Here is a 26,258-nt window from a genome sequence, read left to right as displayed (position 1 = left end):
TGGATTAATTTAATAACATATGATGGTTTCTTAGCCTTTTGATAACATTTTAATTTAATAAATTATTTTTTTTTCTTTTCAGTGTGAGACACTCGTACTACAAAATGGCGGCACAGGGTAGGCGAAGGCATGGCTTAGTGAACCATAGTATCGTGTTACTGTCTAAATCTTTCATTTACCACCATTTTTATTAACAAGAGTAGATCTTGATAACGCTTCATATGTTAAACGATCAGATTCCTTATAAATTCACATTGTCTTTGAAGTAAACATATGTACCATGTGGTAGCACCGTGGCAGTTCAATGAAATTCGGTCATGAAACAAATCTCGGTCACTCATGATCAGTACAGATAATTCAATCTCCAATTTAAGGTCACTTTCCTTCATTAATTTAAACTGTTAACATTTGATAAGTTAATTTAACTTAAGTTGGTCTACTGCAGGCCTGTTGTCGTTACTCGGTCATTCTGTGGGTCATGTCGGCCTTGTTGACATAGGTATGAAGAGATCTAGTAGGTCACTTTGACACCTTCGCCCTAATCTTATTTCACACCAGTGTTGATAAGAAGCTTAGTTCTTTAACACACTCACATATATATATATATCCTGGTAAAATATAAATTTATTAAACGAAGAATATTTCAGTATTACTGTCACATGATACATAGTGAAAATCATGTGGGCTAATGTAACCCTGCAGGTCAATACTAGGAATATATACCTCTCAGCTAGAGAGCTTCTCTTTAGCCTGATAAGTTGGTTGTCCGACTATAGTAATTCAGAGGTTCTGAGTTCAATCACAAACATAGGCAGTGATTATGTTAGTGTAGCATATTTTAATTGTACATAGAATCGCTATTTACTTCCCCTTTCAAATGTGTTCATCCCCAAACACAGACAAATCCAAAGCTTCTCAACCCCCTATAGAGTTCATTCCTGGAGCGGAAGTATGTAACCCTGGCCAGTACTATAGCCATGTATATATAAGTCTTGGCTAGAGAGAACTCTTTTGCTTGATCAGTTGAGTGTCTGACTAGCAATCCAGAGGTCCCAGATTTGATCCCTAGTGCAGTGATTATGTTTGTGTAAAATCCTGCTCTGATCTATGACAAAATATGGTCTCAAAGATCATATGATTGGTTTAATTCTTTTTGATTCTCGACAATGAAACAAAACCAGCATTGGCCTTGTTGTAATCTTCAGTGGCTATAATAACCAAGAAACTGAATGCTTTTCAGTAATTAAGTTTTAAATCCTAGTTTTAGCTGTGAGTGTTTTACTGGACTTGCCTAGATGAGTCAGGTCTAGGCCTGGACTCATGATATTTTCTGTGATGCTCACTAAAATTTTTGAGAACCCTATATTTCTTTGTAATGGGACTCAGTCGTGAACAGTCACTCTATAGGTGACACAGTAGGCGTAATATATAATATACCTAGACAACCAATTTGTGAATTTCTGCAGAACTGTATGTATTCTTTTGTATCAGTTTTAAAAAACAAATAGAAAAAATGTCATCTCTAGAGTATGACAGATTGCATTACTTTGTATTTTAACATGAATAATTCTGTAATGTGGATTTATGTGGTGTATATTCATCAGCCCTGTGATCGTAGCAAAGTGAAATTGCTTCTATAAAACTTACTTATTATACTTACTATATATTATTATGCTAACCTATCCGAAATCTTTTTATATCCCTATGGATGTAGCACACCCATGTAAGGTTCAGTAAGCCGACCTAGTATATCTCTTACACTGATAATTTGTAATATTTGATTTAATTAAATCTAATTAATATCATTTCAATTTTCTAATAGGGAAGAAAAAGCAGAAGATGAAGGGCACCAAGATGGCCCTGACAGACTTCTTGTCGAACGAGAAGAGCGGCGGAGCACCAGAGTCACCTAGTGGCTCGTATGGAGGAGGAAGTGGTGGAGGAAGTTACGGAGGCAGGGACCGAAGTTATGGAAAGGTAGACAGTTGGGCAGCAGAGATGGACTCCTTATCTATGGATGGTAAGTTACAGTAGTCATTTGTCTGTAGAGGTTCTTTTGTGTGATGATGGTGAATGTAAACATATATATATATATAAATATATATATATGCTAGTCATCAAAACAGCAAGGGTAAGTTATAATGAAGGTGTGTGTAAAAATTGTATGCTAGCTCAGGGATTTTCCTACAGTAGAATCTGGGGTCGAATAACGGACCCATTCCCCTCCGAAAATTAAGCTAAAATTCCCAATTTGTAGCTAAAAATTCCCAATCGGAATCTAAAAATGAAAGTCTGAGTAATGTCATTCTTGATATGAAATTGTCATGATATGTTGAATACTAAAAACGAAATAAAAGTCTACATACATTTCTCCGCGAGTTTTTGTTATGTATCCATGGTGAGTACTTTCGTTGACATAAGTACTCACGTTTTGCAACTCTTGTTTACGACATAAGCCGATTTACGGTAGGGAAACGGGTCATGTGATAGGATGAAGTTTCGCCGTCTGTTGGACTGTCAGAATGTCACACAATGCAAAATACTACACAAAACGATTAAAAAAGGGGTCAAAAGACATCAACAAGTTGGAAAAATTTGGTTTTAGACCAATACAGACATAAGAGAAGGATTTAGATACAGAGAAAAAAAGATGACAAGCCTGAGGAAACCACATGTGAAGTTGTGTCAACTACATGTAACACGTCAAAACTGTCGTAACTCGAGCAAGTCAAACAAGTTGCTTCATCGGACGATTGCAACACTGAAAAAGAAAAGACTACCTCCGATCGCGAAGAAAAACCATGTTTTATGATGAAACATTTCCTAAACGTGTTAAATATGATGCGCTTAAGATGGCAACTATTCAGTATGCGCAAAAATACAAATGGTTATATTATAACTCTCAGGGGATCGGAGGTTACATGTGCAAAACGTGTGAAATATTCGCCCTCGGATCAGGATTCACGCAACCAGAATTTGTTCAGAAATGAACAGTCAACCTGAAATATTTCAGTACAATGAATGAATGAACACTACAGTCAACCTGAAATATTTCAGATGTACAATAAATAAACAGTTAATCATAAAATAGTGTTTTTCTTTATTTAGTCATTTTTCCCAATTTCATGTTATGCCGCGTAATATTTCCCAATTTAATGGACCCTGTTAAAAAACTGTAGGAAAATCCCTGTAGCTATAGCTATGTTACTGGAGTGTTCAGATGCTCCTAGGATCTAGTGACAAGTTTTGTTTTGGAGTTCCGTTACATTTCTTTATGAATTTATACGCCATAGTTCACTCGTGAAGTAAGTTATTGGTTCCACTATAGAATTAGGGTACATTGTATTTCAGATATGGGTGATATGGATTATGCCAAACCAATGATAGACCGCTCTAAGCTACCAACAGCGCCCAAGGCTTCTCGAGGGCCTGATGTAGATATGAGCAAAGTACCTAGCAGTCCTCCTTTTACTGCCTTCATTGGCAACCTCCCATATGAGGCATCAGAAAGGAGTATAGAAGATTTTTTCCAAAATTTAAATGTAAGTCTCTTTAAAACAGTTTTATATACTGAAATATTCATAAATCACATATATGAATTCTTTCGATATATATTTTTACTGAAAAAGCTTGTTTATGCAGTATTGCTTCGGTCAGGATGACACAACTAATTTAAATGCGATTGACCTCTCATTTGTATGTGATTTTATCTCTTTTCCTCTTTTTTTTATTTTATTTGTTTATAGTTATTTATGTAATTGGTTTTAATTTGGCAACGGCAAATGATCACCAAAAAAAACAAAATGTTGAATTTCCAGTTTTAGTTCATATGATCCAATATATAAAGGACATTAATTTCCAGTCACACATGAGGTAAAATGCCCATATGTTATTTAACTCTTCACAATGTATGTGAAAAAGAAAAATAATATATGTTGATAATGCTGTTTGTGATACACAGGTAGCAAATGTGCGCTTACCCAACGACGGCGGAAGACTGCGCGGATTTGGATACGTAGAGTTTGCCGACAGACAGTCACTAATCGATGCTTTGTCTATGAACGATGAGGTAAAAACAATTTTACTATAGAAGATCTGTTGTTAATCCCTTCACCTTGTTAATAAAGAACTTGGTTGACTGGTTTTTTTTCTTTTTAGAATATTTTTTTTATGATAATTTTTCTGGTATTTTCAATGAAAAAACATCTAACATTAACAATTATTTTTCAGACGATGGGTGGGAGACAAATAAGAGTAGATTTAGCAGGACAAAATCAACAAAATGGTTCGTATATTGTTTTCCTTATTTCTATATTGTTTTTCTTGTTTGTATCACAAAGTTATCGCTATTACAGAAATTTCATCATTGCTTTTAATATGAAATGAAAAGATACATGATGGAATGACCATTTAAAGGCAATAGTTATTAATGCATGAATGAAATTTAATACTCCATTGCACAAGAATTATTTAGTATATGTTTCTAATGATTGTAAGGGTAATGTCATCAGTATATTAAAACTGGGTTCGTTTTAAACATGTCTTGATGAATACCCCACTCACAAACACATATAAATCTGTAGAAAAAGTTACTGATAATTATAGGCCCACTACCTTTCTGGAGGAAAATATAAAGGCTTCTTTAAAAACATAAATAACATCAGAAAATAAATGCTGATGGCCTAAGATGAGGTTACAACACTAAACATATGCAAAATTTCCTTTGAATATATATATATGAAAACTGGAGAGTCCATTTGCTGTTTTGTCGTCTAGCTGGCGCAGTGATAATCAACTACCACACAGTATTTATGGCGACAGCAACAAACATAAAACGACCCGTGTTATGATAATTAACATTTTTAGGTCATCTGACCCGAAGGATCAGGATGACCTATTGTCATCATGCACCGTCCATCGTCGTGCGCCGTCTGCTGTGCGTAAACTTTTCATTCAAAAGACTTCTTCTCAATAACCGAAAGGCCCAGGGTACTGATATTTCACCTGTAGCATGCTGGGACAAAGGGCTACCAAGTTTGTTCAAATGAATGACCTTGACCTTCATTCAAGGTCACAGGGGTCAAAAAGGCTAAAATCTTAAAACGACTTCTTCTCAAGACCCAGAAGGCCCAGGGTACTGATATTTGGCCTGTAGCATGCTGGGATGAAGGGCTACCAAGTCTGTTCAAACAAATAACCTTGACCTTCATTCAAGGTCACGGGGTTAAATAGGCTAAAAATCCTTTAAACAACTTCTTGTGAATAACTAAGAGACCTAGAGACCTGATATTGGGCCCGTAATATGCTTGGATGAAGGGCTATCAAGTTTGTTCAAATGAATGACCTTGATGTTTATTCAAGGTCACATGGGTCAAAAAGGCTAAAATCTTTAAACAACTTCTTCTCAAGAACCAGTAGGCCCAGGGTACTGATATTGGGCATGTAGAGTATGCTGGGATGAAGGGCTACCAAGTTTGTTCAAATGAATGACCTTGACCTTCATTCAAGGTCACAGGGTCAAAAAGGCTAAAATCTTAAAACGACTTCTTCTCAAGACCCAGAAGGCCCAGGGTACTGATATTTGGCCTGTAGCATGCTGGGATGAAGGGCTACCAAGTTTGTTCAAACAAATAACCTTGACCTTCATTCAAGGTCACGGGGTCAAATAGGCTAAAAATCCTTTAAACAACTTCTTGTGAATAACTAAGAGACCTAGAGACCTGATATTGGGCCCGTAATATGCTTGGATGAAGGGCTATCAAGTTTGTTCAAATGAATGACCTTGATCTTTATTCAAGGTCACATGGGTCAAAAAGGCTAAAATCTTTAAACAACTTCTTCTCAAGAACCAGTAGGCCCAGGGTACTGATATTGGGCATGTAGAGTATGCTGGGATGAAGGGCTACCAAGTTTGTTCAAATGAATGACCTTGACCTTCATTCAAGGTCACAGGGTCAAAAAGGCTAAAACCTTAAAACGACTTCTTCTCAAGACCCAGAAGGCCCAGGGTACTGATATTTGGCCTGTAGCATGCTGGGATGAAGGGCTACCAAGTTTGTTCAAACAAATAACCTTGACCTTCATTCAAGGTCACAGGGTCAAATAGGCTAAAAATCCTTTAAACAACTTCTTGTGAATAACTAAGAGACCTAGAGACCTGATATTGGGCCCGTAACATGCTTGGATGAAGGGCTATCAAGTTTGTTCAAGTGAATGACCTTGATCTTTATTCAAGGTCACATGGTCAAAAAGGCTAAAATCTTTAAACAACTTCTCAAGAACAGAAAGGCCCAGAATATTCATATTGGGCCTGCAGCATGCTGGGATGAAGTGCTACCAAGTTTGTTGAAATAAATGACCTTGACCTGCATTCAAGGTCACAGGGTCAAATAGGCTACAAATCCTTTAAACAACTTCTTGTGAATAACAAAGAGGCCTAGAGACCTGATATTGGGCCTGCAGCATGCTGGGATGAAGTGCTACCAAGTTTGTTAAAATAGATAACCTTGACCTTCATTCAAGGTCACAGGGGTCAAAAAGGCTGAAATCTTTAAACGACTTCTTCTCAAGAACCAAAAGTCCCAGGATACCAATATTGGGCATGTAGCATGCTGGGACGAAGGGCTACCAAGTTTGATAAAAGGAATGACCTTGACCTTCATTCAAGGTCACAGGGGTCACATTGGCGTAAATCTTTAAACAACTTCTTCTCAAGAACCAAAAGGCCCAGGATACTCATATTGGGCCTGCAGCACGCTGGGATGAAGGACTACCAAGTTTGTTCAAATGAATGACCTTGACCTTCATTCAAGGTCACAGGGGTCAAAAAGGTTAAAATCTTTAATCAACTTCTTGAGAATAACTAGGAGGCCTAGAGACCTGATATTGGGCCTATGACATGCTGGGATGAAGGGATTACCAAGTTTGTTCAAATGAATGACCTTGATCTTCATTCAAGGTCACAGAGGTCAAATATGCTAAAATCTTTAAACAACTACTTTGTGTTGTGCTAATAGTCAGATGACCGTTAAGGCCCATTGGCCTCTTGTATTTGTTTTAATCAAATTGTTCAGAAGGTGATGATAAGTGTAGTATTAACAGTAAGTTAATAACTTTTGCAACTCTATAAAATTATGGATCTTGTTTTACATTCCCATTTTAAAACTTAAAAGTCGTTTCGGAAAGGTAGTGGGCCTTTGAGATGGATATCTATAGAATACTAACACTCAAGCATATGTTGTCTATTGTCATCATTTCTTCCAAATGGTAACTGATATTGATATTGAGAGACTGCTGTATATTTGTGCCATGTCTTTGATAGTGGAACTGTTGACCTTTTTTGAATGCTATCTTGATTTGGTAAATAATAAGAAGACATTGTGATCAGTAAGTGTTTTTCTGTATGTACAGCTGGAGGTGATAGAGGAGGGTTTGACAAGCGTGAGAACGATGGTCCAGACCGAACAGATAGTGACTGGAGACGAAGAGATCCTCAACAAGACAATCACACAGGTAGGACTGACAGGTGTACTCACTGGAGAAAGATAAAAACACACAATAGCAATCTAACAAGACACCCGGGGTAAAAAATGTCATGAAATCAATGAAGTCATAGGAGTGTTATAACACAGAATGTATAAACCAAATCTGCCTGAATCATTATTTCAGCTAAAGCAGTTGAAATAATTTTTGTATGAAAGAATTTTGTAAACTTAATTTAACGTTACAGATCTCTTTTTCACAAAGTATTTACAAAAGAGATGTATGCTTGAGTAAGATAAGACAATACTGATACTATTATTACAATAATTGAAAATACTTTGAATGAATAATCATTAATTTTGAAGAACCTGATCGGAGCAGTGCATCGGGCCGATGGAGTAGCAATCGGGATCGAGATGACCGAGGTCCACCATCAAGAGGAGGCTATGATAATGACCGTGGTTTTGAGCGAGGCCCACCAAGAGGAGGTGGAGGCTTTAGCAGATACGAGGAGGCTCCACCAAGCAGAGACAGATATGATGATAGGGGTCCATCAAGGGGTTTTGATGATCGAGGGCCATCAAGGGGGTTCAGGGATGACAGAGGGCCTTCCAGAGGATATGATCGCTATGACGACCGCGGAGGGCGGGATGGGGGATATGGAGGTAATAGAAGCCGAGGTTTTGGCAGATATGATGACGGCAGAGGTCATGGAGATCGAGGCTACGACAGAGGTAAGCTGTTATCCTCCGACTCTCAGGCAGTCGTCAAAGTACTTACTGTTACTGACTGACAATTGTCCAAAACAGTCCAGTTTGTAAGTCAGTGCTAACTGTTACTGACACTGACAACTGTCCAAATATGGTCAGATTGGCATGCTTGGCATTTTCTTAAAGATTTGGTCAGATGATCGTTTATTCTTGCCAAAAAGAAGCCAGAAAATTTACAAAGTCCAAGGATAACAATTATAGTTTTTGTCAAATGTTTGGTGTTCAAGTAGTTTCTTGACATTTTACAACCCAAACAATGGAATTAATATACCTTGGACTAACAGACTATATTTCCAATTTGAATAGAATATCTGCCTTTACGGTGATCTAAGCTAATATCTGAAGCTTAATCTTCAAAAAATAATGAATTTCAAAGTTAATGGTGCTTGTACATAGTGTGTGATTCATTTGCTGCCAATTAGCTTATGACAGAACATTGGTTCATGCAGTGGAGCTGTTGGTTTATCATGTTTGGGTACTTTTTGGAGCTCACAACAGCAATGTATTCCTTGCTCTTATACAACCCACACAAGGTTGTTTTAAAGTCTCTGGTTGGGAATTAGGAAATCTCAAGAAAAATGGGAAATAGTGTAAAAGCAGTGGATCTATGGCCATGGCTTCTGTCACTTGGGCGATGGAGCATACAGAGCTCAGTTAGTAGATTGGTCTAGTGTAAAAGCAAACGATGGTCAGGCACTAGGCTAGCGGTTGTGCATGTGTTTGGTGTATCTGTACTATGTATGTTTGTCTGTGTGTTAAATATCTATGAGATTGTATATTAAGTTTTGCACTGTATATAATTATATTCATGCACTTTTTCTGACGAACCAGAAGGTTCAAGGAAATAAAAGAATTGAAAGACAGGAATGTGTGTTTTCACTATATAATTCTTCTTGTTTGATTACTGTAATAACAATGCTAGCCTCAGTATTTTGAGATTAAGTACACCTCACTATGCCCTTGAGTGTACAGGTGTATTTCATGCTTTGGATTATGTAAATACCTTTATTGCTGATTACAGATGGAGGCCGGCGCGGCTATGGTGGTTACCGCAATGACAACCCTGATAATAGATATGGGAATAGGTGAGTATTATTGTCGGACAAAATATTACCACTCAATAGTAATTTAATAATCCAAAAACAAATTTTAGAATCCCTCAGGACTGGAGGAATGTTCAGTAACAGTATCTTCTTTGACTCACAACACTCATGCTTTGTAGACTCGACAATCTTAATTAACTAGCCTTTGTGTGATCAACTGTCCATAGTTGTAAAAAATTCACATTCATGACCTTGTATCTGGATAATAACTATATGCTATAATACATGCTTTTGTCTTGATTTTAATCTGTCCACTGATCATGAACATATTGCTTTGACAGATATGACAGAAGTAGTCAAGAGCCTAGTCAAGGTAAGTTGTTAGTACAAACTCTACATCGTTTACCAAACTATCAGTTTAGTGCTGGGTTTGCTAAGGTGTATTGGAATTTGGAAATGAAACAAATCATTTATATTGATTTGTTACCTTGTATCTTTTGTGGTCTTAAAATATTATAAAAATGTTGTTCCCTTTGTTTCTAAATATAAAGGATAATTCTTTTAAAGATTATAAAATTTAATGATTGTTGCCCAGGCCCTCCATATTCTATCATATACTTAAATGTTATTGTTTCTCTTTTCCAGAGGGTCCAAAAGAGAGACCACGATTGAATCTACAGCCACGTACAAAACCGGTGGAAGAGCCAGTCAAAACAGAGGCTGTACCGAAGCCTAAACCAGCAGAAAACCGGTAAGACTCAATCACAGTTGGTGACCATAAGTGAATGAATGAATATTAAAAAAAAATATTTTTTTAATTTGGTATGCATTCACAGCGTTCCCACGCATCTATGAAAACTGGAAAAATTGGGGAAAATTGAAATAAAAATCAGGATAGGGAAAACCTTGAGAAACAAGGAAAACTTGTGGAAGTACCTTGGATTTTATTACTTGCTTTAATTTATTAAACTGTGTCCAATCAGCAACAAGCTTATTCATTAATGTCTTAACATGAGATGCATGAAGGAAGATACGCAAACAAACCAATGTTGATATATAGTTTATTCACTGTTTTCTTTCATAATGAATGTAATTTTATGTTGGAATAGGTTCAGTCAGCATAATTCAAGTTGCATTACTCTTAAAAAATAAGTATCTGAAAGTGTGTAAACATGACCTGAATTTCACTTATTGTCCTTGAAAAAGACTTGAAAAAAGCCTTGAATTCTGGTACAAAAAAATAGTGGGAACCATGATTCAAAGTTTTACCAAACAATAATAATAATCTTTACTGGTTCCGACACAAATTTTAAATAATGGCAACTTGCCAAGTGATGACTCAGATTGACTTGTTTAATTGAAATTTGTTAATCAAATTAACATTATAAAAGCTATCAGCATGAAATGAAGCTTTTGATTGTATGTAATACTATGCACATATAAAGATGTAGTAACCTCTGGTGACTGATGGTTGGCTCAGTGACACTGACTGGTCACATTGACAAATAAGTATCAGAGTTTAATAGGTGAGAAGGTCTATGGGTCTCTTCTTGTCAAAGTTTTTGTTGCTAGTTTATTTATTTATGTGGTAATCTAGGTCCATCAGATCATAAATACACTACTTCATGGGTTTGTTTTGATTTTAACTACTATGTTTTTGTCCTCAGGTCAGCATCTATATTTGGAAATGCTAAACCAGTTGATACAGCGGCTAAAGAAAGAGAAATTGAGGAAAGACTAAAAAGAAAGGAAGAGGAGTTCCGTAGAGGAAATGACGAGGAGAAAGAAAATAGGAACTTGTGAGTGATTCTCTTAATTATAATTCTATAGATGTGACCTCAGGTTTGCTTACTTTGGTTTTGTTTGCTGAGAAGTTCACATGAAAAGTCTTTTTTTTTTTCCTTCCAAATTTGTGGACCTTTCAAACAATTTATTTTGTAAATCTTGCTCTAACATGATATGCTGTTTATTTTTGTAATTTGTAATATAATTTGACCTTTATAAAGATCATTTAAAATGTATTTGCTGATTGAAGATATAAAGGTTATCTCCTAAAAGTTTTATAATTTAATATGTACAATATAAGACTTGTTTCGTTTTAGCCACAATAATTCCCAGCACAGCGGTCCAGGGAGAACTAGACATGATTCTACAGATAAAATGGAAGGACGGCAGCGTCGACTAAGTAGTGGCAGTAGTGGAAAAGGCCGACCTGGTGAGTTTAAGTAGTCGTAGGTTTCATGGGTGGGGTGTGCTCATATAGTGTCACTCATATGGGCTAGTACAACAATTACTTTCCTATTCCAATTTCATATTGAGCCTTTCAGGTATATGTACTTTCTCTACTTTTTCTTGGATTCTTCAATGAAAACATTTCAAACTTCCAGCAAGATTCCTGTTTCAGATTTTCACTAATTAGTCAAATTTACTATTGAAATTGTTAATTTTGTTTAATCTTAGAAAAGTTTTTTCAGACATGTAAATCTCTGATGCATGCAACATTTTCAGAGTATTTTTCAGTGAATCAAAGTAAAAACAGAAAAATTTCCACTGAAACAATACTATATATTAAATACATTTTAAAGATATACCTGCTGTGCAAAGTATACATAGGTAAAGGTAAAAATGATGATTTTTTTACGGTGTGTTGTAGGCCCTCACCCTATCACATCGCCGTCAAGGTCACGCCGTGACAGTGAGATTTCCAATAACTCAGCGGAAGTGTTCTCTGGGGGAGAGGATGGTAGTAAAGATACTCCAAAGAGTCCAACAACACCAACCACAGCTCAGCGTGAGGAGGTGAAGTTGGTACCCGCTCCCCCTCCCTCCGTCAACATCTGGGAGAAACGCAAAACAGACGGTCCACAGACAACACCTCCAAAGAGTGAATCTAAGTCAGCTCCACAAACAGAGGTGTGTATACACACACTCAACTGTATCAAAAACTGAAATACTTTTACTGGGAAATGTGCAAAAGTTTTATTTGATTGTTTATTCTGTTTCTAGGTATGGTCTAAAAGGATGTAATCAGCACATACTAGGCCAAACAAAATTAATTTCTTGTTTCTCAGGCCCGCCCGCATCCAATATGAACCCCCCGCACCACTCACTTTTTATTGAAATCAAAAAAATAAACACGTCCGTGCCGAAAAATAAATTCCGGAAAAAAATCCGACGTTGGTTCCCGCATTATCCGGAACTTGACCGATCCGTGTTTTAGAATCTCCCAAATCAGATCATTGAAACGTTTGTTTATCCTTTAGAAGCTTGTGATTGCACATGGTACACGGCAGCAATAATGATTTCGCTTCAAATATCTTTTTTCTGGGAGTGTTCTTTTACCCTGGACAATCATTTCGAATTATAGTGATACTTGTTCGTTTGGCGAACTCTACAAAGGTCTGTGCGATGGATCGCTTGGTCCCGACGACTGGTCATTTCCGCCAAAATTCGCGGATCATCATGTGTCGGCCGCTATCGGCAAACGGAAAACTGACGTTTTTGACAAAGTTATGATGTCTTACCGGTGACAATAGTGCACCGGAGACTTCAAATGAAAAGATAATTGATGAGAAAGTGAAGCAGGCCTTCGAGCTACAGGACCCGGATGTGATTCTAGACCTACGAGAACATAATGAAGGTCAGCCAACCAAATACTCTGTGTTTTTTGATCACGCTAAAACATATATTGAAAATGTAGTGGAGACAGCTGTTGATGACAGGAGGCATGATGCAATACAACATCTGGCTACAGCAATGTCTGTCAGCGACCTTCTGAACCAAGTGAAGGGTACTTGTCCAGAAGGCTGTTTGGCTCTGACACAGACCTTGTAGCCAATATCCAATATGTAAAATCTGTGACACCAGAGACAAACAAGCTCTTAAAAGAAAGAGAAATGTGTGGGAGGAACGAAAGGGGAGCAAAAAGACCAAATCTTAAAACATAGGGAGTCCTGATCACTTGCTTATGTACATCTGGTTAACATTGAACATAAAGTTGTATTTCAATTGTTTTTCAATTTAAATTGTAAGTTTAATACCAGAAAATAAAGACAATAGTTTAAAATTAAGATTTCTTTATTCATTTTATGCATTTAACAATTGACACAATTTCAAATCACATGATTCATGTATATTATTATGTGACTGAGAAAAAAAAAAAATTCCCTCCCTCATCACATTTTTAGGTAGTAAAAAAAAAAAAAAATAGCCTCCCTCCCTCATCCTTTTTTGGAAAAATGTGCCTGAGAAACAAGAAATTAATTTTGTTTGGCCCTATAGTATTTCCAAAATGTATTTGTTCAGATTAGAATTGTTAGCCTGATAGATATCCATGACAATTCTTTGTATTTAAAGCAGCAGTGTTAATAATTATCCCCCGCGAAACGCGTTTGCGGGGGATATTGATTTGAGCTCTGTCCGTCCGTGCGTCCGTCCGTCCGTCCGTCCGTCCGTCCGAGTATCGTTTCCGGGCTATAACTCCTAAACCGTTCAACTTGGCTACACGAAACTTTCTGTACATGTTAGGCTAGTGCTCTAGTTGTGCCTTTTGCTAATGGGAACATTTCATTTTCGATACTTTTTCTGTTACCATGGAAACTTATTCAAAAATACCATATTATTAAAGTTTCCTTTCTATTCCGGGCTATACTCGAAAACCGTTCAACTTGGCTACACGAAACTTTCTGTACATGTTAGGCTAGTGCTCTAGTTGTGCCTTTTTCTAATGGGAACCTTCCATTTTCAATACTTTTTCTGTTACCATGGAAACTTATTAAAAAATACCATATTATTAAAGTTTCCTTTCTATTCCGGGCTATAACTCGAAAACCGTTCAACTTGGCTACACGAAACTTTCTGTACATGTTAGGCTAGTGCTCTAGTTGTGCCTTTTGCTAATGGGAACCTTTCATTTTCGATACTTTTTCTGCTACCATGGAAACTTATTCAAAAATACCATATTATTAAAGTTTCCTTTCTATTCCGGGCTATAACTCGAAAACCGTTCAATTTGGCTACACGAAACTTTCTGTACATGTTAGGCTAGTGCTCTAGTTGTGCCTTTTTCTAATGGGAACCTTCCATTTTCAATACTTTTTCTGTTACCATGGAAATTTATTAAAAAAATACCAAATTATTTAAGTTTCCTTTCTATTCCGGGCTATAATCGAAAACCATTCAACTTGGCTACACGAAACTTTCTGTACATGTTAGGCTAGTGCTCTAGTTGTGCCTTTTGCTAATGGGAACCTTTCATTTTCGATACTTTTTCTGTTACTATGGAAACTTATTTAAAAATACCATATTATTAACCAATAACTGGATCATTCCCTGTACCCTATTCAGATCATCATATTGTGTGGGGAAAGCTGTCAAGGTTATAGGAGGTAATCTTATATTTATAATTACCTCATAAATTAGGTATCCGAATGCTCCATAAAGTGTTATCCATGTACACCACCAGCTGTCATATTGTTTTTCAGTTTTAGAATACCCATATATTGTTACTTGTGAATTTGGACAATTGCTTTGATGCAGTTCCATCAACATAATGAGATGTAAATTATGCAATGTATATATTTAGATATGTTTGTGTCATAAAAAATATCATATTCATATTACTTAAACATGTTACATCAATTCTGTGTTCTTTTATTCTTTTAAATGTCATGTTACTGGAGAGCGGATATATTGTTGTATGAATTTATTCAAGGACAATACTAAGCTCTGTTCAAATAGTTAAACCTACATGGATGACAATATCAAGATTTAAACTCTTAGTTACAATTAGCTTCATTTATTTTATGTTTGAGCTTTCATACACAACTGGGCGCGGGGGATAATGCCAAGCTTTGCGGCTCCTTGTATTCTGTTCATTCTGTCTTGCTGGTGAAGTTGCTGTAAGAGATCAAACTAAATAAGATAATAGCTAGCAAATTACACAGGAAACAAATCTGTATATACCACAAATTTGTTAACATTCAAAATCATTGGTCCTCACATTAAAACAAATTCGTATGTACCACAAACTCTTTCACATTCAAGATCATTGGTAAACACATTAATTTAATAGTGAGAATTTTGTCCATCTATTGTAATGGGCCTGAATTGGCCTGTGCATGTATGCCGTATTCTTGTATTAAGGCTATATACAAAGAGTGAAGTGAAGTAAAAACGGGTTTAAGTCTAAATCTTACTGATTCGCGTTATAACATGTTGACCTGTCCTGTCCACTGAAATAAGCATGATTATGTTACACTCTCTATTTCTCTCAGACATCACAACTTCAGGCATCACAACCTGCTCCATCTGCTTGGGGCCGGGGCCGACGCATTGATGGACATTCAGAAGATGCACCGACTGGTAACGCATGGGGTAAGAAGTCACATCACGACAAACCACATGGTACGTCTCTGATGGTGGCCTTTGTTTTTCATAAATTTTCAGAAAAAGTCTCATATTCTCAAAATAAGAAATTCTTCTGCTTTACAGTTAATTACATTATATATAAAATATATCTTGTGATTTTCTTAGAGAAGAAATCTTCAAAAATAGACACATAGAAAGTTAATTTTCTGATTGCTGTATGGTAATTATTGGATAAAAACATTTTTAAATGAGATTTAACAAACAGACAACCTCCACAATATATAATTTACAAAATAAAAAAAAATATCCATGTATGGATTTGGAAGATCGAGACACAATTATATTACAGATCACCATAGACAGGGAGATCAGCACAGACCATCAGGGCGAGGGGGTAACGCCTGGGGTCGAGGGGCCAAATCACAGTAAGTTATCTCAGGGGCCAAATCACAGTAAGTTATCTCAGGGGCCAAATCACAGTAAGTTATCTCAGGGGCCAAATCACAGTAAGTTATATCAGGGGCCGAATCACAGTAAGTTATCTCAGGGGCCGAATCACAGTAAGTAATCTCAGGGGCCAAATCACAGTAAGTTATCTCAGGGGCCGAATCACAGTAAGTTATCTTAGGGCCAAATCACAGTAAGTTTCTCAGGGGCCAAATCACAGTAAGTTATCTCAGGGGCCAAATCACAGTAAGTTATCTCAGGGGCCAAATCACAGTAAGTTATCTCAGGGGCCAAATCACAGTAAGTTATCTCAGGGGCCAAATCACAGTAAGTTATCTCAGGGGCCAAATCACAGAAAGTTATTTCAGGGGCCAAATCACAGTAAGTTATCTCAGGGGCCAAATCACAGTAAGTTATCTCAGGGGCCAAATCACAGTAAGTTATCTCAGGGGCCAAATCACAGAAAGTTATCTCAGGGGCCAAATCACAGTAAGTTATCTCAGGGGCCAAATCACAGTAAGTTATCTCAGGGGCCGAATCACAGTAAGTTATCTCAGGGGCCAAATCACAGTCAGTTATCTCAGGGGCCGAATTACAGTAAGTTATCTCGGTCAAATCACAGTAAGTTATCTCAGGAGCCAAATCACAGTAAGTTATCTCAGGGGCCAAATCACAGTCAGTTATCTCGGGGGCCGAATTACAGTAAGTTATCTCAGGGGCCAAATCACAGTAAGTTATCTCAGGGGCCGAATTACAGTAAGTTATCTCAGGGGCCAAATCACAGTCAGTTATCTCAGGGGCCAAATCACATTAAGTTATCTCATGGTAAAATCACAGTAAGTTATCTCAGGGGCCAAATCACAGTAAGTTATCTCAGGAGCCAAATCACAGTAAGTTATCTTAGGGGCCAAATCACATTAAGTTATCTCATGGCAAAATCACAGTAAGTTATCTCAGGGGCCAAATCACATTAAGTTATCTCATGGCAAAATCACAGTAAGTTATCTCAGGGGCCAAATCACAGTAAGTTATCTCAGGAGCCGAATCACAGTAAGTTATCTTAGGGGCCAAATCACATTAAGTTATCTCATGGCAAAATCACAGTAAGTTATCTCAGGGGCCATATCACAGTAAGTTATCTCAGGGGCCAAATCACAGTAAGTTATCTCAGGGGCCAAATCACAGTAAGTTATCTCAGGGGCCAAATCACAGTAAGTTATCTCAGAGGCCAAATCACAGTAAGTTTCTCATGGGCCAAATCACAGTAAGTTATCTCAGGGGCCGAATCTCAGTAAGTTATTTCAGGGGCCGAATCTCAGTAAGTTATCTCAGGGGCCGAATCACAGTAAGTAATCTAAAGGCTCAAATCACAGTAAGTTATCTCAGGGGCCAAATCACAGTAAGTTATCTCAGCGGCCAAATCACAGTAAGTTTCTCATGGGCCAAATCACAGTAAGTTATCTCAGGGGCCAAATCACAGTAAGTTATCTCAGGGGCCAAATCACAGTAAGTTATATCAGGGGCCGAATCACAGTAAGTTATCTCAGGGGCCGAATTACAGTAAGTTATCTCAGGGGCCAAATCACAGTAAGTTATTTCAGGGGCCAAATCACAGTTAGTAATCTCAGGGGCCAAATCACAGTAAGTTATCTCAGGGGCCAAATCACAGAAAGTTATCTCAGGGGCCAAATCACAGTAAGTTATCTCAAGGGCCGAATCACAGTAAGTTATCTCAGGGGCCAAATCACAGTAAGTTTCTCATGGGCCAAATCACAGTAAGTTATCTCAGGGGCCAAATCACAGTAATTTTCTCATGGGCCAAATCACAGTAAGTTATCTCAGGGGCCAAATCACAGTAAGTTATCTCAGGGGCCAAATCACAGTAAGTTATCTCAGGGGCCAAATCACAGTAAGTTATCTCAGGGGCCAAATCACAGTAAGTTATCTCAGGGGCCAAATCACAGTAAGTTATGTCAGGGGCCGAATCACAGTAAGTTATCTCAGAGGCCAAATCACAGTAAGTTATCTCAGGGGCCGAATCACAGTATGTTATGTCAGGGGCTGAATCACAGTAAGTTATCTCAAAGGCCAAATCACAGTAAGTTATCTCAGGGGCCAAATCACAGTAAGTTTCTCATGGGCCAAATCACAGTAAGTTATCTCAGGGGCCAAATCACAGTAAGTTATCTCAGGGGCCGAATCACAGTAAGTTATCTCAGGGGCCAAATCACAGTAAGTTATTTCAGGGGCCAAATCACAGTAAGTTATCTCAGGGGCCAAATCACATTAAGTTATCTCAGGGGCCAAATCACAGAAAGTTATCTCAGGGGCCAAATCACAGTAAGTTATCTCAAGGGCCAAATCACAGTAAGTTATCTCAGGGGCCAAATCACAGTAAGTTTCTCATGGGCCAAATCACAGTAAGTTATATCTCAGGGGCCAAATCACAGTAAGTTATCTCAGGGGCCAAATCACAGTAAGTTATATCAGGGGCCAAATCACAGTAAGTTATCTCATGGGCCAAATCACAGTAAGTTATCTCAGGGGTCAAATCACAGAAAGTTATCTCAGGGGCCAAATCACAGTAAGTTATCTCAGGGGCCGAATCACAGTAAGTAATCTGGGGTCAAATCACAGTAAGTTATCTCAGGGGCCAAATCACAGTAAGTTATCTCAGCGGCCAAATCACAGTCAGTTATCTCAGGGGCCAAATCACAGTCAGTTATCTCAGCGGCCAAATCACAGTAAGTTTCTCATGGGCCAAATCACAGTAAGTTATCTCAGGGGCCAAATCACAGTAAGTTATCTCAGGGGCCGAATCACAGTAAGTTATCTCAGGGGCCAAATCACAGTAAGTTATTTCAGGGGCCAAATCACAGTAAGTAATCTCAGGGGCCAAATCACATTAAGTTATCTCAGGGGCCAAATCACAGAAAGTTATCTCAGGGGCCAAATCACAGTAAGTTATCTCAAGGGCCGAATCACAGTAAGTTATCTCATGGGCCAAATCACAGTAAGTTATCTCAGGGGCCAAATCACAGTAAGTTATCTCAGGGGCCAAATCACAGTAAGTTATCTCAGAGGCCAAATCACAGTAAGTTTCTCATGGGCCAAATCACAGTAAGTTATCTCAGGGGCCAAATCACAGTAAGTTTCTCATGGGCCAAATCACAGTAAGTTATCTCAGGGGCCAAATCACAGTAAGTTATCTCAGGGGCCAAATCACAGTAAGTTATCTCAGGGGCCAAATCACAGAAAGTTATCTCAGGGGCCAAATCACAGTAAGTTATCTCAGGGGCTGAATCACAGTAAGTTATCTCAGGGGCCGAATCTCAGTAAGTTATCTCAGGGGCCGAATCACAGTAAGTAATCTAAAGGCTCAAATCACAGTAAGTTATCTCAGGGGCCAAATCACAGTAAGTTATCTCAGCGGCCAAATCACAGTAAGTTTCTCATGGGCCAAATCACAGTAAGTTATCTCAGGGGCCAAATCACAGTAAGTTATCTCAGGGGCCAAATCACAGTAAGTTATATCAGGGGCCGAATCACAGTAAGTTATCTCAGGGGCCGAATTACAGTAAGTTATCTCAGGGGCCAAATCACAGTAAGTTATTTCAGGGGCCAAATCACAGTTAGTAATCTCAGGGGCCAAATCACAGTAAGTTATCTCAGGGGCCAAATCACAGAAAGTTATCTCAGGGGCCAAATCACAGTAAGTTATCTCAAGGGCCGAATCACAGTAAGTTATCTCAGGGGCCAAATCACAGTAAGTTTCTCATGGGCCAAATCACAGTAAGTTATCTCAGGGGCCAAATCACAGTAATTTTCTCATGGGCCAAATCACAGTAAGTTATCTCAGGGGCCAAATCAAAGTAAGTTATCTCAGGGGCCAAATCACAGTAAGTTATCTCAGGGGCCAAATCACAGTAAGTTATCTCAGGGGCCAAATCACAGAAAGTTATCTCAGGGGCCAAATCACAGTAAGTTATGTCAGGGGCCGAATCACAGTAAGTTATCTCAGAGGCCAAATCACAGTAAGTTATCTCAGGGGCCGAATCACAGTAAGTTATGTCAGGGGCTGAATCACAGTAAGTTATCTCAGAGGCCAAATCACAGTAAGTTATCTCAGGGGCCAAATCACAGTAAGTTATCTCAGCGGCCAAATCACAGTAAGTTTCTCAATGGGCCAAATCACAGTAAGTTATCTCAGGGGCCAAATCACAGTAAGTTATCTCAGGGGCCGAATCACAGTAAGTTATCTCAGGGGCCAAATCACAGTAAGTTATTTCAGGGGCCAAATCACAGTAAGTAATCTCAGGGGCCAAATCACATTAAGTTATCTCAGGGGCCAAATCACAGAAAGTTATCTCAGGGGCCAAATCACAGTAAGTTATCTCAAGGGCCGAATCACAGTAAGTTATCTCAGGGGCCAAATCACAGTAAGTTTCTCATGGGCCAAATCACAGTAAGTTATCTCAGGGGCCAAATCACAGTAAGTTATCTCAGGGGCCAAATCACAGTAAGTTATATCAGGGGCCAAATCACAGTAAGTTATCTCAGGGGCCAAATCACAGTAAGTTATCTCAGGGGTCAAATCACAGAAAGTTATCTCAGGGGCCAAATCACAGTAAGTTATCTCAGGGGCCGAATCACAGTAAGTAATCTGGGGTCAAATCACAGTAAGTTATCTCAGCGGCCAAATCACAGTCAGTTATCTCAGGGGCCAAATCACAGTCAGTTATCTCAGCGGCCAAATCACAGTAAGTTTCTCATGGGCCAAATCACAGTAAGTTATCTCAGGGGCCAAATCACAGTAAGTTATCTCAGGGGCCGAATCACAGTAAGTTATCTCAGGGGCCAAATCACAGTAAGTTATTTCAGGGGGCCAAATCACAGTAAGTAATCTCAGGGGCCAAATCACATTAAGTTATCTCAGGGGCCAAATCACAGAAAGTTATCTCAGGGGCCAAATCACAGTAAGTTATCTCAAGGGCCAAATCACAGTAAGTTATCTCAGGGGCCAAATCACAGTAAGTTTCTCATGGGCCAAATCACAGTAAGTTATTTCAGGGGCCGAATCACAGTAAGTTATTTCAGGGGCCGAATCACAGTAAGTTATCTCAGGGACCAAATCACATTAAGTTATCTCAGGGGCCAAATCACAGTAAGTTATCTCAGGGGCCAAATCACAGTAAGTTATCTCAGGGGCAAAATCACAATAAGTTATCTCAGGGGCCAAATCACAGTAAGTTATCGCAGGGGCCAAATCACAGTAAGTTATCTCAGGGGTCAAATCACAGTAAGTTATCTCAGGGGCCAAATCACAGTAAGTTATCTCAGGGGTCAAATCACAGTAAGTTATCTCAGGGGTCAAATCACAGTAAGTCTCTCAGGGACCAAGTCATAGAAGAATGTACTCTAAAGCCCCATATAACAATGAAAATCTAAAATTTTCCCCTGAGGAGGGGGTCAAATTTACTACAGTTTATATAGGAAACACACATTTAAGAGCATTTTTTGCTCAATTTTCATATGAAATGAGTAAAACTTGGGTAGAGATATTAGCCTTAAATAGCATTTCAACATCATATCCATATTGGTCCTGACTGACCCCCTGGGACCAGAGGGGTGGGGTCAAAAAACATCTTCTTAATTCACAGATGTGATGAAATCTGATACTTTTCATAACGTCAAATTAAAAAAAATTACTGGCTTACTTCAAGAGCCTGAATTCATGCATTTTGGTTCTCAAATATGTGTAGTAGCAATGAATTAAAAGTTGGCTTTCTTTTGTAGGCCCAGAGAAAAAGTGCTCCCCAAAAGTATAGATGAAATGCCGAAATTGGAAAACAAGTCCAAACAGGTAATATATTGATAATAATAAATGTTTGATTATTTAAAAAAATAACATTCTATATATTTTGTCGATGGGATTGCTTTTCAATCAAGAAATTTGAATCTTTGTTAAAAGAAATTCCAGTAAAAGTTTTTATAGTAGACATGATTATTTTGACCAAATACTTATAAATCTCCCAATATTTGTTTCCACAGGATTGGAGTGACAAAAACAAATTCTCCAGCCTACTGGAAGATGAAGATGACAACTAAACATATGGACAACTTTGTCATTATTTCCACATGATTGTCATCTGATTTGCATTTTCAAGCTCACATATTTTGAAGGTTAATTACTGTTTTGTCTCGTTTGAGTAAGAATTGATTGCAATATCTGTCCCTCTAAAATGGCTTTTACCTGGGAGTGAGATAGCGGAACAGAATTGCCGCCACGGTAACATGGACTGGTGTTACAGTGATATAAGCTTATACACCCCAGAACACAGATTTGGACTCTTCTAATTCCATGGGTGGTACAGTTCATTTGGAATTTTAGAGGTAAATGAGGTTAATAGCACTGGGATGTTCATATTGAGGTGATCTAGTTCATTATCATTGTGTATATAAGTACTCAACTTTCCTGAGGGTAGGTCCTTTTTGCAGAATTAATTTATATTGACCTCTTTGTAAAGAAAACAATCATTTTTTTCTTTTTAAGTGCATGCTCTTATTCCGGCCGTACATGGGGTTCTCCACTGCCTGTGGGTTAACTCTCTGTAGGCATTATTCTCATGACTTCCGTGATTAATGTCAGCTGGGATGAAATCTAATTTAATTTAGAAGTTGTTTATTTCTCAGTAACATTACTTAGAAGATGTCATATCAGAAATCAAATGGACTTTTATGTGAAATTTACTTTATTATGGAAAATGTGTTAACGTTTTTTATATCTAACCATTATTTCCATACTTAGATTTCTCCAGTAGCAACTGTGGGGATCAGGGCCCAGTTCATAAAGTGTTTAGGCTAATCACATTTTAACAACAATTTTCAAATCAGTTTAAAATTATTTCTGGCATTACAAATTTTACAAAAATTTTGGAAGAATCTTAAGAAATCCAAATTTTATTTGATGAGTTTAGTGAAGATATAATCACAAATTTTGCAGTAAATGAGAAAGGAAAACTTCACTAATCATGTGATTAAGCAAATCATGCTTAGAACAACAGGGCCCATGTCTCTAAAAAAATGCCAGCTTTCTAAAAATTAAGGAAAAAAGAGATAATTCCGGAAATATTTGATGATTTGTTGATATCAAACATTTAGATACTTGAACGTTGTATCTGACGTGGATGAATGTGTCCAGTTACAGATATGTACATGTGCTTTGTTCACTAGTTATTTAAACACTATAGTTTTGCATGTGCAGCCTTGATGAGATTGTGCTCATTTTTATGGTACAATAACTTTTAAGTTTCTCAAAATTATCCATATCATAGAAAGTATGCTGTAAAATCCTACTGGGGTGAAATGCTTCTGTAGAGTATCAGTGAAGTCAACTATGATCTGAAGCAATTTTTCAATTATGAAAAGTTTCTGAGAAGATTGAGATAAATGGGGCCTAGCCTTTTGTTTTTCTTGCAAGATATCTGTGGCTTTTTCAAAACATTGTTACTCACTTTATGTAATCTTATGTTGTGTGTAAAGGCCGACAGGTCAGGAATGCTGTACACATATTGTGGCTGTAATAAATTTAACAATACTTGTAATCTATAATATGTGCTCTCTGTTTTTGTTAGGTGATATATACTGTAAAAATACATATTTTAGTGGTAAACTATTTTATTGCATTTCACTCCGACCAAATTCTCCCGAATTATTTGACAGTACTTATTCACATTGTTAAACTAGTATTGACACTGTTAAGTGTTAATTCAGAGCATTTAAAGTCTCAACAAAAAGAGATATTTACAGTATACAGATGTAGTGATGACATTAATGTCTGTTTTCTTGTTTCTGTAGATTTACTGTAGTTAAGCTCAATGTAAGTGAGAAGTGTCTGGACTAAAATTTTGCAAGCATGATTAAATTTTGTTTGGTACCATTGAGAACTTAAAACTCAACACATCTTATGATGTTTCACATTTGATCTTAGCCCTCAGATTCAGAGCATTGTTATATCATATATTCCAATTCAGAATGCATTGTTTAGATATGGTGACAACTAATTTTTGTTTATGTTTGTAGATACACAATAATTAAGCAGTAAATCTTGCTTTATTTATGTCAAAACTGCACATATTGTATCAAATTCTTTCAGTGTAATTAGATATCAGAATGGCAGTGTTATCTGCTGTTTGTTAGTTTATTATGCATTTAGTTTTCTTTTCTCAACTTTTCACACCTAAATGTGTATCTCTTTATGGTGATGTTTACACTTTCCCTTTCAAAACTTTCTCGCACCAATCATACATACACTCTGATAATCACTCAATTTTACAACTTAATTTCACATTTTCATATTCATCTTTTATATTCATTGCCCTATCAGCAGTAGTTTGACAGGGTGTCTGTACATTTTATTCCCCTCAATGAGATGCTCAGAATGAAATTGTACATACATGTAAACTATCGTAACAGGGGCGTCTGAAGTAATGAGGAAATCGCTTGTAAATATAGCCACCTGTTATTGGGTGTTCAATTGATTGAATAAAAAGATTCCAAAATATACATTTAAACCTTTAAGTTCTCTTGTTTTTTCCTGCCTGTGTGACCTGGCCCCGATTTCTCGAAACACACTTAAGTCAAAAACTGACTTAAGTCATAAATTGTCATATAAGTTACAAAAGGAGAAAAACTTTTGACTGAAGTTTGTTTCGAGAAATCGGACCTGGTGCCACGTTTGGTCGTCTGCTATCAACTTTAAAAAACTTTATAAAATTATTTCATGGTGACTTTGTTAGAGGATATACATAGCCAACAAGTGACTATCTACTACTGAGTCAACAAGTGACTACTACTACTGAGCCAACAAGTGACTATCTACTACTGAGTCAACAAGTGACTACTACTGAGTCAACAAGTGACTATCTACTACTGAGTCAACAAGTGACTATCTACTACTGAGTCAACAAGTGACTATCTACTGAGTCAACAAGTGACTATCTACTACTGAGTCAACATGTGACTATCTACTACTGAGCCAACAAGTGACTATCTACTACTGAGTCAACAAGTGACTATCTACTACTGAGTCAACAAGTGACTATCTACTACTGAGTCAACAAGTGACTATCTACTACTGAGCCAACAAGTGACTATCTACTACTGAGTCAACATGTGACTATCTACTACTGAGTCAACAAGTGACTATCTACTACTGAGTCAACAAGTGACTATCTACTACTGAGTCAACAAGTGACTATTTACTACTGAGTCAACAAGTGACTATCTACTACTGAGCCAACAAGTGACTATCAACAACTGTTCACTTATTTCACTGGCAGTGGGCTGTAGAAATCGGACACAGTCTTTAGGAATTTAGTTTTGATATGTGAAAGTTGAAACTTATATTTGGCTTTACTATCAACTACTGAATCAACATTTGACTATCTACTATTTAGTCAATGTGTGACTATCAACTACTGAGTCAACATGTGACTTTCTACTACTGAGTCAACAAGTGACTCCCTACTACTGTGTCAACAAGTGACTACTACTGAGCCAACAAGTGACTATCTACTACTGAGCCAACAAGTGACTCTACTACTGAGTCAACAAGTGACTATCTACTAATGAGTCAACATGTGACTATCTATTACTGAGCGAACAAGTGACTATCTACTACTGAGTCAACAAGTGACTATCTACTGAGCCAACAAGTGACTATTTACACTGAGCACGACTATTTACCACTGAGTCAACATGTGGCTATCTACTACTGAGGCAACAAGTGACTCTCTACTACTTAGCCAACAATTTACTATCTACTACTGAGTCAACATGTGACTATCTACTACTGAGGCAACAAGTGACTCTCTACTACTGAGCCAACAATTTACTATCTACTACTGAGTCAACATGTGACTATCTACTATTGAGTCAACATGTGACTATCTACTACTGAGCCAACAAGTGACTTTCTACTACTGAGCAAACAAGTGACTTTCTACTACTGAGTCAACAAGTGACTATCTACTACTGAGTCAACAAGTGACTATCTACTACTGAGTCAACAAGTGACTATCTACTACTGAGCCAACAAGTGACTTTCTACTACTGAGCCAACAAGTGACTTTCTACTACTGAGTCA

The 26,258-nt window shown here is 37.6% G+C and overlaps 1 protein-coding gene across 5 annotated transcripts; it reads left to right on the top strand.

The window, feature by feature from the left end:
• Window positions 1-87: 87 nt before the first annotated feature.
• LOC138320495 (eukaryotic translation initiation factor 4B-like) lies at window positions 88-24,684 on the top strand. 5 transcript variants are annotated; one of them, XM_069263483.1, is made up of 17 exons: window positions 88-117; window positions 1,823-2,020; window positions 3,352-3,542; window positions 3,962-4,069; window positions 4,231-4,285; window positions 7,411-7,512; window positions 7,848-8,147; window positions 9,274-9,337; window positions 9,637-9,668; window positions 9,941-10,046; window positions 10,963-11,094; window positions 11,398-11,510; window positions 11,949-12,208; window positions 15,571-15,700; window positions 16,014-16,089; window positions 21,908-21,974; window positions 22,163-24,684. In XM_069263483.1, the coding sequence occupies exons 1-17, from the start codon at window positions 105-107 to the stop codon at window positions 22,217-22,219; spliced, it is 2,004 nt and encodes a 667-aa protein (XP_069119584.1). In that variant the 5' UTR covers window positions 88-104; the 3' UTR covers window positions 22,220-24,684. The 5 variants fall into 5 exon arrangements, with proteins under 5 accessions (XP_069119584.1, XP_069119583.1, XP_069119582.1 ...); XM_069263482.1 differs by having other exon boundaries at window positions 7,848-8,216; window positions 15,571-15,670; XM_069263481.1 differs by having other exon boundaries at window positions 7,848-8,216.
• The last annotated feature ends 1,574 nt before the right edge of the window (window positions 24,685-26,258 follow it).

Source organism: Argopecten irradians, chromosome 4, assembly GCF_041381155.1.
Source record: "Argopecten irradians isolate NY chromosome 4, Ai_NY, whole genome shotgun sequence".
NCBI lineage: Eukaryota > Metazoa > Mollusca > Bivalvia > Pectinida > Pectinidae > Argopecten > Argopecten irradians.
The sequence above is the reverse complement of the archived record's forward strand: the minus strand, read 5'-3'. Positions and strand labels throughout refer to the sequence as shown.